The sequence below is a fragment of the Halichoerus grypus genome, chromosome X (assembly GCF_964656455.1).
Source record: "Halichoerus grypus chromosome X, mHalGry1.hap1.1, whole genome shotgun sequence".
NCBI lineage: Eukaryota > Metazoa > Chordata > Mammalia > Carnivora > Phocidae > Halichoerus > Halichoerus grypus.
In genome coordinates, this window is record NC_135727.1 from 50,956,820 (window position 1) to 50,975,383 (window position 18,564).

General features: G+C 36.4%; 1 protein-coding gene across 3 annotated transcripts in view; it reads right to left on the reverse strand.

Annotated features, from left to right (window-relative positions):
* Nucleotides 1-3,345: 3,345 nt before the first annotated feature.
* Nucleotides 3,346-18,564, reverse strand: part of LOC118553187 (protein diaphanous homolog 2) — a 951,294-nt gene continuing 936,075 nt past the window's right edge. For all 3 annotated transcript variants that reach the window (XM_078064453.1, XM_078064454.1, XM_078064452.1), the window contains one exon: nucleotides 3,346-8,516. In XM_078064453.1, the coding sequence (XP_077920579.1) occupies nucleotides 8,452-8,516 (65 nt within the window). In that variant the 3' untranslated portion in view covers nucleotides 3,346-8,451. The remainder of the gene's footprint in view (nucleotides 8,517-18,564) is intronic.

Consider the following 18,564-nt stretch of genomic DNA (forward strand, 5'->3'; position numbering starts at 1 on the left):
ATGCCATAGGTTCCCAAAAACTATTCAAAGTGAAAATTCATAGTATTTGGGTATTTTCAATTTAATTCCTATTGTGATATTTGGGGTTTTGTAGGACAACAGAGGGACAATAACACAAGGTATTTGCTAGGGGTTGGGGGCAGGGGCAAGATGGAGCAGATTCATAAAACAGGTTCCCTTCCCAAACAAAAGAATATTAGCTAAAATAAAGTCATTCAGTGTTGCATGTATCTAGCAATTGAATGTATTGAGAAGGGAAGCCTTATGGTTCTTTGAGTAGAAAGGTATTTAGCATAAAGGGGACAGATTTGGGCACAGTTTGGAAGTCTGAGAGACTCCTGGGAAAATAGTAAAACGGGAGAATTTGTTGTTCTTTTAGAGAGTAATAATTGTTCCAGAACCTCTTAAATGTATGGTTTAAAATATTAACCAGACACTTGAGAAGTTCTACCTATGAACTAATGAAAGCTTTTTCCATAAATTATACTTCATCTAAATGCCTTTCTTTCCTGTATGAGTCCAAAACTGAATGAGTACATTTTAATGGCCACTCAATCTGTCAGTTTGTTTCTTTGAACAGCCATTCAGTGCTTTTCAGTATTATTAAAAAGAAAAGAGAGAAAAATAGGAAAGGGAAAAAGAAGGAAAGAAAAAGAACACAACATGGAGAGCCTACCTTTGCCCTTCTTACCATAATCACTATAATATCACTGAATAAGTTCCTGTTCAGAATCATGTTCTCCTGCCTGCTCTGTCTTTATGACTTGATGCTACTTGTATATAAGGCTTGTGTGAGCCATTCAACAGTACAGATAATAGGACTGTATCAAGTGTCAGAGCAGCAGCTGTGCATATCCATGGTATCATTGCAAAGATGAGCTATTCTTGTGTTCAATTTTTTGGTTGAAAGTAGCCCATCAGTCACTCAGGTCTAAAACCTCAGTGTCAGGTTTGTATTCTTCCTTTCCTCATACCCTCAACATCTAATCAATTGCCAGTTCTTTAGATGCCTCTTGGATCTGTCCCACTGATGCTACCTTAGCTTAGGCCCTCATTATTTATCAAAAGTATTGCAATAGCCTCCAACGAAGTTGGCCTTCTGTGACCTCTCCCTCTGTCCTACACAGAGCTTCCAGCATCATCTTCCTTAAGTGCCACATTATCATTGCTTTCCTCAAAATCCCTCAGTATTAGCCTACCATTTATAAAATCAAGCCCCAAATACACAACCACTGCTGCCTTTCATGGACCTTACACTCTAGTCAAACTTAATTATTCAATATTCCCTGTGTATGCATATCAAAGTTCGTACTTTTGCTCATGCCTTCCCTCACTCCTCTCAGAAAAACCCTAAGCTTCATGAGAATAGGGACCACATCTATTTGGTTCACTGTTATGTTCTCAGAGTCTAGCATTGTGGTTAATACATGATAGGTGCTCATTAAAAACTGACTAAATAGGGGCGCCTGGGTGGCTCAGTCGTTAGGCGTCTGCCTTTGGCTCGGGTTGTGGTCCCAGCGTCCTGGGATCGAGCCCCATGTCAGGCTCCCTGTTCAGTGGGGAGCCTGCTTCTCCCTGTCCAGCTCCCCCCTGCTTATGTTCCCTGTCTCACTGTCTCTGTCAATAAATAAAATCTTTAAAAAAAACCCTGACTAAATAAGTTTCGTGTATCCAAACCTACTTACCCTTTAAATTTCAGTTGAAATATCACTGTGCCAAAAAGTCTATACTGATACCTGCTTCCCACCTCAATACCTATACCTCATCTCTCTAAAACTGATTTGTTTTTTTCCTTAACTCCCATAGGCCCTATCTATCCCATTCTTATGACATTGATCACTTTCTTCCACCTTGGATTACTATTCTTTTTGTACATGTCTCATCTCCCACTAGACTGTGAGACTCAAGGCAGGAGCTATGTTTAATTCGTAATTGTGCCCTAAAAAAGCAATGTTCACTGAATGGGCACTCAATGATTAGAATAGCCACACATGAGGCTTTAGCAAATCAGAGAAGTTAAGGGTTTATTATTATTTCCAATAATATGATAAGAGCTCTTCTGCTTTGCTCATAAACATCAAAAGGTGAAAATACTGTCTGGACTTCAATTAGCCAAAATATAGGTGAAAATATTGGCTGAACCTCCTATTAGCCAAGATATATGGTCATCATGGCTTGAGATTAAATTCTGGCTAATCTCCAAAAACTAGAAAGTCATGATTCACATAATTCATGAATTTGCAAGTTGGTTTCTCCTACAATGCTTATTAACTATAATAATATTTTATTTGGGACTCTCGACATCTAAATAAATTCAGGCTTTACATGGGATCTTTGGCTATACATTTCCTTTTAATTTAAATCAAAACTATATGCCATGTTACATGCATTGCATATATATCAATTTCCAGATTTCCACTTTCCTTTGAGTTCTTGGCATTAAGCTCAAATTCCCCTAGTTGGGGATACTAAGGTTTTCAGACTCCATACTAAGGAATTTGCCTCTGGGGGAGAAAAGAAAAAAGCTAATGTATTTGATTCCTAGAGCAACCCAAAATTCCATGGGAAACAATTGTCTTGTCAGGTACTTTGGATCATATAATTTATAGATCTGGTTATTACCTTGTCTAACCCTCCATCTTCAAGTCAACCCACCCATGATGAGAGATTCTTTTGAAAGCCCTCCAGAGAATAATTATATACAATGCTTTATTACTCATTCCAGATTTTTACCCCTCTGAGCAGTTGAAGTCCATTTGCTTTCATTCTATAATCAAGACTAAAAAAAAAAAAAAAAAAAAAAAAAAATCCGAAACCAAAAAACAACTCTTTTCTGTATCAAGAGTTTCCCTGGAAGATATACATCACCCTTCTGACTTTTCTGGACTCTTAAGTTGTGCAAACATTTCTACACTACACTGGCAGGAAGTGTTAAAGAATACTTAAAGAAAATCTTATGATTCCCACAGGTATGTGTGTCTGAATATATTCCATGATTTCCTCCTGACCAGGTCCTTAAAGAAACACTCTTGTAGGGGCACCTGGGTGGCTCAGTCAGTTAAGCGTCTGCCTGCAGCTTGGGTTGTGGTCTCAGGGTCCTGGGATCGGGTCCCGCGTCTGGCTCCCTGCTCAGCGGGGAGTCTGCTTCTCCCTCTCCCTCTGCCCCTACCCCCTGCTCATGTTCTCTCTCAAATAAATAAAATCTTAAAAAAACAAACAAACCAGGAACACTCTTGTACTTCTGTTCAGTTGAACCTTCTCCTTCTAAAATGTTCTTATATCCTGTCTTTATACTTCAGTTTACGCCTTTTCACTCATCCTTAATATTATCATAGGCAGACAACATTTAATGTATTATCTTAACTTTATTTAATAAGTGAGTATGCATTACATATAGATTGCAAGTCATTCTTGGTCCTGTGAAGAGACAGGTGGTTAATCTGAAGCAAAATGAGAGCATGAATCCACAGTTCTAGTGCTACTGAAATACTTCTTCTGGGTGTCTTGTATGGGCACAGTCTCCCTCAATACCCATTCAACGCAGGCTTTGCTGTCACCTCTCCCTTCAGCTGAGGGATTCACAATATCTAAAGTCAGCTTGTAAAGAACCCTTCTGTATCAGAGGTAGTTTTATGCCTGCACTATAAATCACGGAAGACATTTGGTCAAAGACTCCATAAAAGGGGCAGAAGGTAAACACCAGAGCTCAGAGTTGGAACCAATTATTTTTTCAAGCTAAGCACTGGCCATAGTAGCAAAAGTATCAACCAAATTTTGGAATAGCCTGTTCAGCTATTTAACATCAAAGCATGCATAGCCTGTACAAACAATAGCTTTTTAGAGGAAACCTTGAGTTTGGCTTAAGCACCAAGAACACATTTTAAAAAGTGAAAAGTATATTTATGTGCAATGACTAGTGTAGTGAGCTAAATAATGGCTTCCCCCAAATATGCCCATGTTCTAATTCCTGGAACCTGTGACGTTACATTATTTGGAAAAAGGGTCTTCACAGATGTAATTCAGTTAGGAATACTGAGATGAGGAGATTTTTATGGATAAACCAGGTGGGTCCTAAATGCCACAAGTGTTCTTATAAGAGAGAGGCAGAGGTAGATTAGATATACAGAAGGAAAAGTAATGTAAAAACAGAGCAGAGAGAGATATGGCCACAAGCCAAGGAAGGAATGACAGTCACAAGAAACTGAAGAGACTAGGACCAGGTTTTCTTCTGGGGCTTCCAGAGGAGTACAGACCTGCCAAGACCTCAATTTAGGACTCAATTTAAATTTCTGTTGTGTTAAGCTACCATGTTTTGTGTATTGTTATTACAGCAGCCACAGGAACCTAATACAGATTTTGGAAACAGGAAGTAAGGTACTCCTATAATGAATAACCAAAAATGTGGAAGTGGCTTTGGAGTGGATAATGGGTACCGGCTGGAAGAACTGTGAGGCATTTGATAGAAAAAACATACACTGCTATTAGAAATATGAATGTTAAAGGTGCTTCTGGTGAGCTCAGAAGGAACTGAGGAACATTTTATTGGAAACTAGAAGGAAGGTGATCCTTGTTATATAGTGGCAAAGAGCTTATCTGAATTGTTTCCAACAGTTGTATGGAAAGTAGAATTTGTAAGTGATGAACTTGGATATTTAATAGCTGAGATTTCCAAGCAAAGTGTTGGAGGTAGGGCCCATTTTCTTCTTGAGCTTACAGTAAAATACAAGAAGAAAGAGGTAAATTGAGGAAATAATTGTTATGCAGAAAGGAACCAGCACTTGGTAATTCAGGAAATTTTGAACCTGTTCAGATTCCAAAAGATGCTAAAATTAGCTGATGCACTATTAGGATAGTGTGCTCTGGAGATAAAGCCAACCTCTGGCTTGTGTTGAAGAGATTAGGCATTGACTCACGGATCCACTCGATCATCTCAACAGAAGCCAAGAATAGAGATGGCATTATCCAGCAAAGATCTGTGAGGACTCTTATCTCAATATTGAATCAATTTGACATGCATGGGAGGCCCACAAAGTTTTTGAGAAACAGTTCTAGCTTGGCCTGAAAAGGATCGAGACAGGACAAAATGAGAGAAAGTCGTCAGACTACCAAAGTTTTACAGGCAAGAAACAGGATGATAAAGCTGCAAACATGTGCTACCCTTCAATATAAAGGGTCATTCTTAGAGCAGAACTGCAGGTACAGAGGCAGAGGCCCAAGCAGGGGAGCAGAGGCAGAAGTGCAAACCATGGGCACAGAGACAGACTTGATCCATGGGCCAAGAGGCCAGAACTGCAGGCCTAAAGGGTGGGGTCCTGAAACAAGGAGGATTGTCAGGCCAAGAAACCTAGGGGGATTTTGCCTGGCTGAATTTTGAAAGTCATCAGGCCATGTGACTTCTTTCTATTTTCCATTTTCCCTGGTTTGAAATAGCAATGTCTATAACTCTTGCCCTATGCCTGTTCCACCATTGTGTTTTGGAAGCAGATAACTTGTTTTGCTTCATTTATTCACATTTGGAGAGGAATTTTGCCCCAGGATTTTCATCTATACCTGATTTAGATGATCTAGATGATGGGATTTGGGACTACTGAACTGATGATGTTTGGATGAGATTTTAGATTTAGAGTTGATGCTGTAATGGATTGAGACTTTTGGGAATGTTGAGATGGGGTAAATATATTTTGCACATGGGACATATATAAATTTTGGGGGCCAGAGGGCAGACTGTAGTGGGCTGGGGGGGGGGGTGCCTCCAAAAAGGTATGTCCACATCCTAACTCCCAGAACCTGTGAATGGAACCTTATTAGGAAAAAGGATCTTATAAGAGAGGCATAGGAAGATTAGATACACAGAGGAGAGAGTGATGTGAAGATGGAGCAGAGACAGATGTAGCCATAACCCAAGGAAGGCCAATAGCCACTACATGCTGGAAGAGGCAAGGGAAGATTTTCCTCTAGAGACTTTGGAGGGAGCAGAGCCCTTCATTTTGGACATTTTGCCACAGGGACCATGAAAGAATACATTTCTGATGTGTTAAGCCAAGTTTGTGGTACTTTGTTACAGCAGCCAAAGGAAACTAATGCAACTACTAAACATTCTAAGGATTTTGTATTTTTAAAAATCATTTTGAAGAAAATTTGCATAAAATGGTGCTTCTCACTGTGGCAGTAATAAACCTAACAAAAGACTTTAGTGTAATTTGGTTCTACACTAAAAATGTTACTATGTACTTTTTCTGGTGATAATTTTCAATCTCAAACAAAACTGCAAATGGCTAAAGCAGGACCATTATAAATCTGGGAAGCAAAACCTTTAACTCAATTATTGGAACTTCATGAAAGACCCTGAAAGGTTCCATACTGTTTGTGAAAACCATGTGGCATTTCTCTAAATACAAATATATAATTTATCAATAATAGTATTTCATTCATTTTTTTTCACAAACTTAAAAATAAGGCAAGTTCACGTTTCGAAGAGGTGAATACTGTGTATCATCAGTATTTCTATCCTGACCATCTTTTTTTTTTTTTCTGACCATCTTCATAATACGGCATGGCAAATGCCCCTAAATTTTAGTCAGGATTAATATTTCAAAATATCATTTTCCTACAGCCTGAAAGGCTACCAAAAGACTCAGGCCATGCCATGAAGATTTCAGAAAAGATTTTGTGAAGTCAAAAATACACACATTAATTATTTACATAAATTTGTATATCTTTGTTGTTGTTGTTAAGAAAAAGTGTATGAAATTGATATGTCCCTCAAACTTGTTTGTGTATGCATATGTGTGTGTCTTAAGATAGGATAAAACCATAAAATCTCAGATACTGTTAGTCTTTTTGATTTCTCTATTGTAGCAGCTTCAGAGATTTTTTTTAAATATCATACCCAAGTAAGAATGCACTGGAGGAAAAGGTAGCAGTTTGAATCATTATACATCTATATAAAGGAGACTGAATTATTGGTCACTTGTTTACATTATTTCAAATGGTGACCTGCCAAGCCAGTTGTTTGTTCTTTCTGAACGTCTATAGTGTGCTTTGGAGAAGTAGAAATAGGATCTTCTATATAAGAAATATACATATAAGAAATTTTTTACAGTAATGACAATCATCTGCATGGATTAGTTTTAAAATTACACTCCAGAGAAGTTATACCACATTATTTCAATGCATATTTTAAAGTAATAGACAAGTTAAGTATAACTTCTATGCCTTCATCTATTTAAGAAATATGTAGAACATGTTTTTTCTCCTAGGGTTGTTTTGGCAGCATCATTTTAATTTATTAATATAAGGTAAGTAAGTATGATGATCACTGAGAAGTTCACTTAGTCACTGGGATGTGGAATTATTGTAGTAGGAGATATAAACATATACACATATATACACATACATACATATAATTTTTTTCTTCTTCAGACCACCAAGGCAGAATTAGAAAGGGGAGAAGAGAGGCAGATAAAACAGTTGACCTTTCAGACAGTTTTCTGCTGCCTGCAGAGAGAAATCTTTTTCCTCTCAGGTCTTTTAGAAACTCTATTCCCTGCTTTCATGGGGGTCATGGGAGAAAGAAGCAATAGAAGAAATAAACCACAGAGAATAGGAATCAATATTTACCTTTAAAAAATCTTAATAAAGGTAATAGAATTTTCAGGTTCATCCCAGAATAAACATTAAAATGTGAGGTTTTTCTCAAAAAATAGTCATATGAAGTATTTGTATAAAGTAGATATATGTGCATAATTAGAAAATACCTCTTTAAATAAAGTTTAAATCGCTTTCTCTAACTGCTTCTGTTAAACTCTAGTTTATTTTTAGCAATGATAAGTGCCTGCAACATCATGCTGAAACTCTAGATTAATGATAAGTTTAATTTCAGCCAAAGCAGATGAATCCATCAGCTTTCACTTGAGATAAGATTCTAAATAAATTCATGGGGTTGAAGCAGTACTTTTTTTTTTAGCTTCCAAAATGGATTCTCTTGCAGAGTACCTCTCCAAATCATTAATACACACATTTTCATTGGCCTTTTCTTTTTCTATGTAACAGGAATCGGAAGCAGACATTGAATAATTCTTTCTATTTCCTTTCTTTTCCTTTTTTTTGGGGGGGCGTGACCTGCAATTTGATTAACATTGTAATTTTTTGACAGACTGAATGTTTTTGAATTTCTTATACTTTTCATCATTACCATCAGGTCACACACAATAACAATACACATCTTTACACTAAAATGGAACACATGTTTTAAAATCCTTGTAATTGTGTTTGTATAATTGTGAAAGCATCTTGCAATAGCTGTAAAAATACATGCTATTTCACCCAGCTTAGCTTGATCCTTGCAGAAATGCATTTATTTCCTCTCTATCCCTTGAGTGGATATTTTGTTCTTCTCAAAATATATGATTTCTTTTACTTAAATATTTTCATATTCTTTGGCATCAGGATTCACTTAGATGAGATAGCTCCATTGTGGCGAGAGCGTGACCTTTCCAAAGGTACTCGTCTGTTATCTGTAAGACAAAGAGAAAAAGAACCAAAAACACGTGAGCTTTAGATCTTGGCTATTACACAATGTCAGGTCAAGAGAGGTTTTCGAATAGTCCTGAAAATCACTTCAAATGAATATGTAAATAAGTAACAAGGAGCCCAGATCTGAGGAGTTCATGCTGCAGCTCCCAGGCTGAGTTCAAGAGTCCTGCAATCAGCAATAAATAACTTTTCTTGGTAAGTGAAATCAGAGTGATGAAAGAAATGGAAGAATTTTCTCAAGCACAGTCCCCTTGGAAATTGCAGGTGACAACAAAATTCCTTGGTAAAGATGTCAGATTGAAAGGATCTATGTACAGAGCCCTTTGTTGGAAAGCACTTCAATTTTCAATTCCCCGTGAGTTTTCTTTTTCTTTTTTTTTCCCCCATGAGTTTTCACAATCTGTATATGGGCTACCTCTAGAGGACACCAGGGTAGGCAGAGCAGAAAAGAATTTTTATTTTTTTTAACAATGATGGCAATATGTGCCAATCAAACAAGCTACTGAATCTTTGCCTGACTGTATGATGTAAACATATTCAACACATTATATAAGTCATTATGGGAATGAATAATGAATAGGTCCTATTCCCCTCAGAGGAAGAATAATCACTGTAGAGGTAACTGTTGGCACAAAGCTTGGAAAGCAAAGTTTAAAAGCATTGATGGTTGCTCAAAAGAGTTTTAGCTTTAATAGAGAAAAGGTTTACAGCTCTGCATTGTGATGATCACTACTTTGTTATTATCACCTCTGTTTTATGCTCAGCTTAAATGCAATTGATGCGGATGAAAATCCCTTTCTGACAAAAGCATAATATACTTAGATTCTCTATTTAAAATGAGACTAGGTCCCTCAAAATAATGACAACCACCAGCACTTACATAAATGCTAACGCTTAACACCTGTTAATTTGCTAATTCACTCAACATCCCTGGGAGGTAAGTCCATTTCATTCTACCCTATTATTTCTGCTTTAGTGATGAAAGTTAAACAGCAAACCAGTAGTATGATGGGGGATTATAATGCAAAGTTAATGCCTAAGTATCAGGACTGCTTTGTTCAGAGGTAGATGTTGGGGCCTCCCAAGCTACTAACCATATCCTCCCTGAAATGATGATGCCCAAAGAACACATCCTGCCTGTCCCATGGGGAGGGGAGGATGGACTATGAGAAGTGCTGAGGTTCGCTGTGGTACCTTTCTGCTCTGTGCTAGTGTCTCTGGACTGATTCCTGGTAGTCTGTGGTCAGTTCACAGAACAAAACTAACTGGCTTCTATGACCTTGGTCTTGTTAACATCACATATGACTGCATTGAGCCAACCAGCCATAAGCTTAAAGTGCCTTAAAAATGCAATAGTATCACTGAGAGGTGAGAAAGAAAGGCATTTTCTCTATTCAGAGATATATCTGAGTGAAGGATTATTTGGGTATTCTTTTAAAGATACCATTTAAAAAAGTCATTAGTTTGTGATCTAGATCACAATTCAGCAAAAATGTGAAGATAACATTCCTAGATAAAGGGCTTATTACTTAGATGTCACTAGTTTGCATACAGATTGGTTTGGGACTTAGAAAACATTTAAAATGAGATTATAATATAATGGTTACCAATGATTTGCTAGTATTTAAACATTCAGTGTTAAAAGCCACCAAATATAAGAATGATGGTACCATTCTCAGAGGATTGTCTCAGCTCAAAAAAGGGCTTGTGCCTTGGTGGTCCTACACACTAAGGTCAACTGGCATTGCGCTCAGGAATGCCACTGGCTTCCCATACCATCACTCACAGCCCACTAGATTTAAGACAAGTACCACATTAAAAAAACCCAGACTCATAGCATTAAATGATGTGGTATCAGGATTCACTTATTGGTAGCATTTGGTATGAGAAAATAAACTTTCAGGTGAAAATGAACTGAGGAAAGGACATTGAAGCTTTTGGAAGACAGGATAAACACTGGCTCAGGGCCCAAATCTAGCTCTTGACATGCACAAGAGAGAATGATTCTACATTTCCTCCCTCTCTCCCTTCTCTCTCTTTATATATTTTTGGTACCGAACTGATCCCTATGTTAATGAGATAAGAGGAAGCAATTCTGAAAAAGTTACCACGTACTTTTGAAATGTCAATGTACAACCTTATTTATGGGGAAAAAATGCCATTAGAAACAATGGCAACAATGGCAACAATGACTAATCTGGATTTTGTGATCAAATTATAATTTTCTGCATTTATATTAAAACTATTTTAGGTGCAAAATATACTCTAGATTTGTACGGATCAAGCAGAAAGTGAAATTTAGAAGATAACATGTTTATAAATGTATATGACATGAATATCTATATTCATCTTTTTTCAGACTCTTAGTAGCTTGCAATCTAATGATGAAAACTTTTCATGCTCAAATGCATGTCTTCTTTGAGGCAAAGACTAAGAATCAGTGAATTTTTTGAAATAAAAATTCTATAATTATAGTATTAAATACTAACGGGTAAAAATCTGGCATGGCCCTCATAAGGTAAGGGCACTAATTGATATCAAATTTAGGAGAAAGCAAATGTTACATATTATTGCTGTCAGAGGTGATTAATTTGGGTGATTTGAGAGGGACTGTATTTCCTATTTGGAGATGTAGGTGGAGGAAGTGGATGCCCATGTGACGATTTGAGAGTTGTAGGAGACCCAGACTGAACCAAATTCACTTTTTTAAAGGTTTTATTTATTTGAGAGAGAGAGAGAGCACATGTGAAAGAGAGCACACGAGAGAGCACGAGCGGGGATGGGGCCCGCTGGGCAGAGAGGGAGGTTGAGAAGCAGGCTCCCCACTGAGCAGGGAGCCCAACGTGGGGCTCGATTCCAGGACCCTGGGATCATGACCTGAGCCAAGGGCAGATGCTTAACTGACTGAGCCACCCAGGTGTCCCCAAATTCACTTCTATAACTAGTCTTATTCTCCAACACTACTGATACTAGAATACTTTAGATGGCAAAAATAGGAGCCTCTCCTCCAAAAAGTCAATAGTTTAAAACATATGTACTCACCTGAGATCATGTGAGGGCTTTGTTAACAAATAGTGGCTTTCCTTTCCAATTTGCCTGTTGACTTTTTGGAAACCAAAGAAAGGAAGAAGGGGGGGAGGCATCTGTCTATGTTTGTATACTTGATGGGGATATGAGATACCGGAAAACACATTTTATTAGAGGATGGGGAGAACATGATTTGTCATAATCTTTCTCTGCTTTCATTTTCTTAATGTATGAGGTAACATATGATAGTGAATAAGAAAGCCTACAGTGTCTAATATATCCTCATGATCTAAGAATTCATTAAGAAATTCTATTGTTTGTAAAAACCAACAATTAATGCAGCATTAAAACCTGAAATGTCAGTCCCAAGATGTAACTTCCAAATCCACCATAGCTGGGTATTCTCTTTGATCATCAAAGGCTTGTCTTTGAAATATGCCCCATGTGAAGGTGAAAAGATTCTGATATTACAGAGAGTGTCCTGGTCATAACGTGAAGCTGGAGAGGGACACAGTTATATAAAAATGTGCATTCTATGGAGGAAGCATGATCAAAACTAAAACAATATTCCAATCTGTCATGAAAAGAGAATATGAATACATGGCCCAGCTTTAACATGCTTCTGCACATTCTGGGTATCAGGTTACCAGTTAAAACCAATGTCAAGGTTTCTCCACTGTCATAACAGCAATAATCTTTATGCTTTTTCTGAATATAAATATATTTGACATTCATCTCAAAACCTTCCCTACTGAATCCTACAGTAAATGGATTAAACCCATTACTGTATTGATCTAGAATTCATTCATGCAATCATTTATTCAGCAACTATGTACAAAGCACATCACCCAAGAAATACCTGAATGTTCCAAAGTTTCACACCAATAGCTAAATTTACATCACTAATGTTCTTCTTACTGAAAACTCTGTCAAGTGAAATAACTGAGGAATAAGCATATTATAGATAAAGCTTAACCAAACACAATGTGAGACAGACTAAAGTACTCAAGCCTATAGTATGTAACCTGAAAATGTACAATTAATCCTTCACCAAAGTGAGTGTATGCCAAAGGTACAAGGATATATCCTGTATATTTCATGAGTAGGACAAGTTGAGATTGAAAAACTATGATAAAAAGGCCATGTTCATTATTCATTTCCCCTCAGATTAGGAGTCTATCTGTTGTCTATGGAAGAACAGTTTCCTTCCTGGTATTCATAGGCAATGTAGATGTATCAATGTTAACCTAACATGATGCACTTTCCCCTCCCAGCAGGGTAACATAAAATAAATGTGTTTGGTATATACTGTATATTGTATTACTAAATATCCAATTTTAATGCGAGTAAACAAAGTAAAAGAAAACCTCTGTGATTTATGGTGAACTTTGTTTTCTCCAAAGCCCTTCAAAATTAATGGTGTGTAGATTGACCATCAATGGGTAGGCATTATTTCCAACAAATAGAGCAGAGGACTGGGTTTATGCAGCTTAGGCTAAGAAAACCAAGAAAACTAAAGATGCTTCAGGAAATGTCTACTGAGTAGATGTTTGCTTTCCAAATACTAATGAAAGAAGATAATTTATCTTAGACTGTAATACTAAAATTGTCTCATATAAACTTACATTTTTCCCCTTATGTCCCATGATTCCAAAGCTGTTTGGTTTATATTTTTCTCTCTGATTTTGGGAATCCTAAATTGATAAAGTTTCTCATTCACTAGAATTGACTGTAAGGTAGCAGCTGAATTAGGCTTGGGCCTAATCTCTTGGTGGAAGACAGCCAACTGATCCATTAGTTGACCAGGTTTGTTCTCTTCACTCTTATGAGAATAGTGATAGTGTCTTTAAAATACATATTTTCTTTAAAGAGATAGAGCACACACATGCGAGTAGTGGGGAGGGGCAGAGGGAGAGGGAGACAGAGAATTTTAAGCAGGCTCCATGCCCAGTGGGGAGCCCAACGCGGGGCTTGATCTCTTGACCCTGAGCTTGATTTCATGACCCTGAGATCATGACCTGAGCAGAAACCAAGAGTCGGACACTTAACCAACTGAGCCATGCAGGCATCCCAAGATACATATATATTTTGAACTTAAACTATATGTGCAATTTGGTATTCTATATTTTCATTTAACATTTTATTGTAGAAATTTTCCATGTCATTAACCTCCTGAAACATGATATTGAAAACATGATTTTTAATGGTCACATAATCTTTTTATTTTATATAAATATACCACGATTTGGTTAACCATTTCTCTACTGCTAGATATTTAAGTTGTTCCCATTTTTTTCTATTATAAAAGCCTCACCATGAACATCCTTATATCTTTATATATACCATGTATGGAAGTGGGTTTGTTAAGTGTGCAAAATTAAGTCCAAATTGAATTCCAGAGTAGTTGTATTAATTTAAATCCAACTGGCAGTAAGTACATTAATTTGTGTTATCACATTGTTGGGTATTAACCTTTTTAAAATGTGTAATATGAAAAGTGATTAATGGTATCTGATTTACTCCTTTTGTATTTCTTCAAATCCTTGTAAAGTGGAATTTTCTGTATGTTATTATCTATATATCTTCCTTTAAATGCTGGCCAGGCCCCTTGGCCATTAATCTACTGGGGTCTTAGGTTTTGCTTTTGTTTTTATTTTGGAATCTACATATTAAAGATAGTAACCAATTTAAATATTTGTTAGAACTATTTTCTTAGTTTGTTGATTACCTATTTAGTTTGTGCTGTGGGTTTTTAGGAACATATGGTTTCTTTTTTTTCCCATTATACTCTATATTTTTTATTTTTATTACTGAATTATAGTTGACATACAATGTTAAATGTTTGAGGTATAAAACACAATGATTTGACAATTCTATACACTATGCAATGCTCACCATGATAAGTGTAGTTATCATCTATCACCATACAATGTTACTACAATATTATTGACTATATTTCCTATGCTGTATTTTTCATCCCCCTGACTTATTTATTTTGTAACTGGAAGTTTGTACCTCTTAATACTCTTCCCCTTTTTTGCCTATCTGCCTACTCCCCTCTGCTCTGGCAACACCAGTTTGTCCTCTGTATTTATGAGTTTGTTTCTATTTCTGCTTTTTCTTGTTCATTTGTTTTGTTTTGTAGATTCCACATATAAGTGAAATCACATGGTATATGTCTTTCTGACTTATTTCACTTTAGTGTAATACTCTATAGGTCCACCTATGTTGTCACAAATGGTGTGTTCTCATTCTTTTTATGGCTATTATTCCATTGTGTGTGTGTCTGTATATATATATTCTTTCTCCATTCATCAGGTGATGCATACCTAGGTTTCTTCCATATCTTGGGTATTGTAAATAATGCTGCAATAAACATAGGGGCTTATATCTTTTCAAATTAGTGTTTTCTTTTTCCTCATGTAAATACTCAGTAGTGGAATTACTGAACAGTATGGTACATGCAAATCAAGACCACAATGTGTTATGACCTAACACCAGTCACAATGGCTAGTATAAAGAAAGACAAGGAATAACAAGTGTTGGTGAGGATGTGAGAAAAGGGAACCCTTAGCACTGTTGGTGGAAATGTAAATTGGTATAGCCATTTTGGAAGACCATATGGAGGCGCCTTTAAAAATGAAAAAGAAAAGAACTGCCTATCTTTTCTTTTAGGGGTTTTATGGTTTCAGGCCTGACATTTAGGTCTTCAATCAATTTTGACTTTATATTTTTGTATGGTGCAAGACAGTGGTCCAGTTTCATTCTTTTGCATGTTGTTGACCAGTTTTCCCGACACCTTTTTTGAAGAGACTGTCTTTTTCCCATTGCATATTCTTACCTCCTTTGACATAGGTTAACTGACCATATAAGCATAGGTATATTTCTGAGCTCTCTATTCTGTTCTATTGATCTATGTGTCTCTTTTTGTGCCAGTACCATACTGTTTTGATTACTATGGCTTTGTAGTATAGTTTGAAACCTGGAATTGTGATACCTCCAGCTTCATTTTTCTTTCTCAAGATTGTTGTGGCTATTTGGGGTTTTTTGTGATTCCATATAAATTTTAGGATTATTTGTTCTAGTTCTGTGAAAAAAATACCACTGGTTATTTGATAGGGATTACATTGAATCTGTAGATTGCTATAGGTAGTTATCAACATTTAAAAAATACTGGTTCTTCCAATCCATGAGCATAGAATATCTTTCCATTTGTTTGTGTTGTCTTCAATTTCTTTCATCAATGTTTTATAGTTTTCAAAGTACAAAGGTCTTTCACCTTGGTTAAATTTATTCCTCGGTGTTCTTTCTGGTGCAGTTGTAAATGGGATTGTTTTCTTAATTTCTCTTTCTGCTACTTTGTTATTAGTGTATAGAAATGCAATAGATTTCAGAGCACCTGGGTAGCCCAGTTGGTTGAGTGTCCAACTCTCAATTTCAGCTCAGGTCATGATCTCATGGGTCGTGAGATTGAGCCCTAAGTCGAGCTCACTGCTCAGCAGGGAGTCTGCTTAAAGATTCTCTCCCTCTGCCCCTACCCCTGGTCATGCTCTCTCTCTAAAATAAATACATAAATCTTAAAAAAATAAATGCAATAGATTTCTATATATTAATTTTATATCCTGCAACTTCACCAAATTTATTTGTTATCTCATAGTTTTCTGGTGGAATCTTTAGAGTTGTCTATATATATAGTAATATGCCATCTGCAAATAATGATAGTTTTACTTATTCCTTACCAATTTGGACGCATTTTATTTCTTTTTCTTGTATGGTTGCTGCAGCTAGGACTTCCAGTAGTCTGTTGAATATAAGTGACCAGAGTGGACACCCTTGTCTTGTTTCTGATATTAGAGGAAAAGCTTTCAGTTTTTCACCATTAGGTATGATGTTAATTATGCGTTTTTCAGATATGGCCTTTATTATGTTGACATATGCTCCCTCTAAACCTACTTTGTTGAGATTAGATTTTTTTATCATGAACAGTTGTTGAATTTTGTTAAATGCTTTTTCTGCATCTCTTGAAATAATCATATGGTCTTTATTCTTTCTCTTGTTACTATGATATATTACATTGATTGATTTGTGGATATTAAACCATTGTTGTATCACTAGATAACTCTACTTGATTGTGGAGAATAATTTTTTAACTATATTGTTGAATTTGATTTGCTAATATTTTGTTGAGGACTTTTGAAACTATGGTTATCAGGAATATTGGCCTGTAAGTTTTTTTGCAGTGTCTTTGTCAGGTTTTGGTATAAGGGTAATGCTAGCCTTGAAGAATGTATTTGGAAGCTTTCCTTTCTCTTCTATTTTTTGGGATAGTTTGAGAAGAATAGGTATTAACTCTTGTTAAAATGTTTGAGAGAATTCACCTGTGAAGACATCTGGCCCTGGACTTTTTTTGTTGCACATTTTAAAATTAATGATTTATTTTCATTATCAGTCTGTTCAGATTTTCTACTTCTTCCTCACTCAGTTTTGGAAGATTGTATGTTTCTAGGCATTTATCCATTTCTTCTAGGTTGTCCCATTTGTTGGCATATAACTTTTTGTAGTAGTCCCTTATAATCCTTTTTATTTCCATGGTGTTGGTTGTCACTTCTCTTTCATTTCTGATTTTGAGCCTTTATCTTTTTCTTTATGTGTCTGTCTAAGGGTTTATCAATCTTTTTTATCTTTTCAAAGAACAGCTCTTTGTTTCATTGATCTTTTAAATTTAAAATTTTTTAACACCCAAAAAACAAATAATCAAGTCAAAAAGTGGGCAGAAGATATGAACAGACACTTCTCTGAAGAAGACATACAAATGGCTAACAGACACATGAAAAAATGTTCATCATCATTAGCCATCAGGGAAAGCCAAATCAAAACCACATTGAGATACCACCTTACACCAGTTAGAATAGCAAAAATGGACAGGGAAAGAAACAAGTGTTGGAGAGGTTGTGGAGAAAGGGGAACCCCCTTACACTGTTGGTGGGAATGCAAGTTGGTACAGCCACTTTGGAAAACAGTGTGGAGGTTCCTCAAAAATTTAAAAATAGAGCTACCCTATGACCCAGCAATTGCACTACTGGGTATTCACCCCAAAGACACAGATGTAGTGAAAAGAAGGGCCATAGGCACCCCAATGTTCATAGCAGCAATGTCCGCAATAGCCAAACTGTGGAAAGAGCCGAGATGCCCTTCAACAGATGAATGGATAAAGAAGATGTGGTCCATATATACAATGGAATATTACTCAGCCATCAGAAAAGATGAATACCCAACTTTTACATCAACATGGATGGGATGGGAGGAGATTATGCTAAGTGAAATAAATCAAGCAGAGAAAGTCAATTATCATATGGTTTCACTTATTTGTGGAACATAAGGAATAGCATGGAGGACATGGAGAAGGAAGGGAAAAATAGGGGGGGGAATTGGAGGGAGAGATGAACCATGAGAGACTATGGACTCTGAGAAACAAACAGGGTTTTAGAGGGGAGGGGGGTGGGGGGATTGGTTAGCCCAGCGATGGGTATTAAGGAGGGCATGTACGGCATGGAGCACTGGGTGTTATATGAAAACAATGGATCGTGGATCACCACATCAAAAACCAATGATGTATTGTATGGTGACTAACATAAAATAATAAAATTAAAAAAATAAATAAATAAATTTAAAAGTTTTTAGTCTATGTTTCATTTATTTCTACTCTAATTTTATTGTTTTCTTCCTTCTACTAATTTGGGTTTTGTTTGTTCTTCTTTTTCTATTTCCTTTAGGTATTAGGTTAGATTATTTATTTGAGATTTTTCTTATTTTTGAGGTAGGTTTGTATTGCTGTAAGCTTCCCTCTTAGAATTGCTTTGGGTGTGTCCCAAATATTTTGGACTGTTGTGTTTTCATTTTCATTTGTTCCCATGTATTTTTTTTATTTCCTCTTTGATTTCTTGGTTGACCCACTGGTTGTTTAGTAGCATGTTGTTTAGCCTCCATGAGTTTGGGTATTTT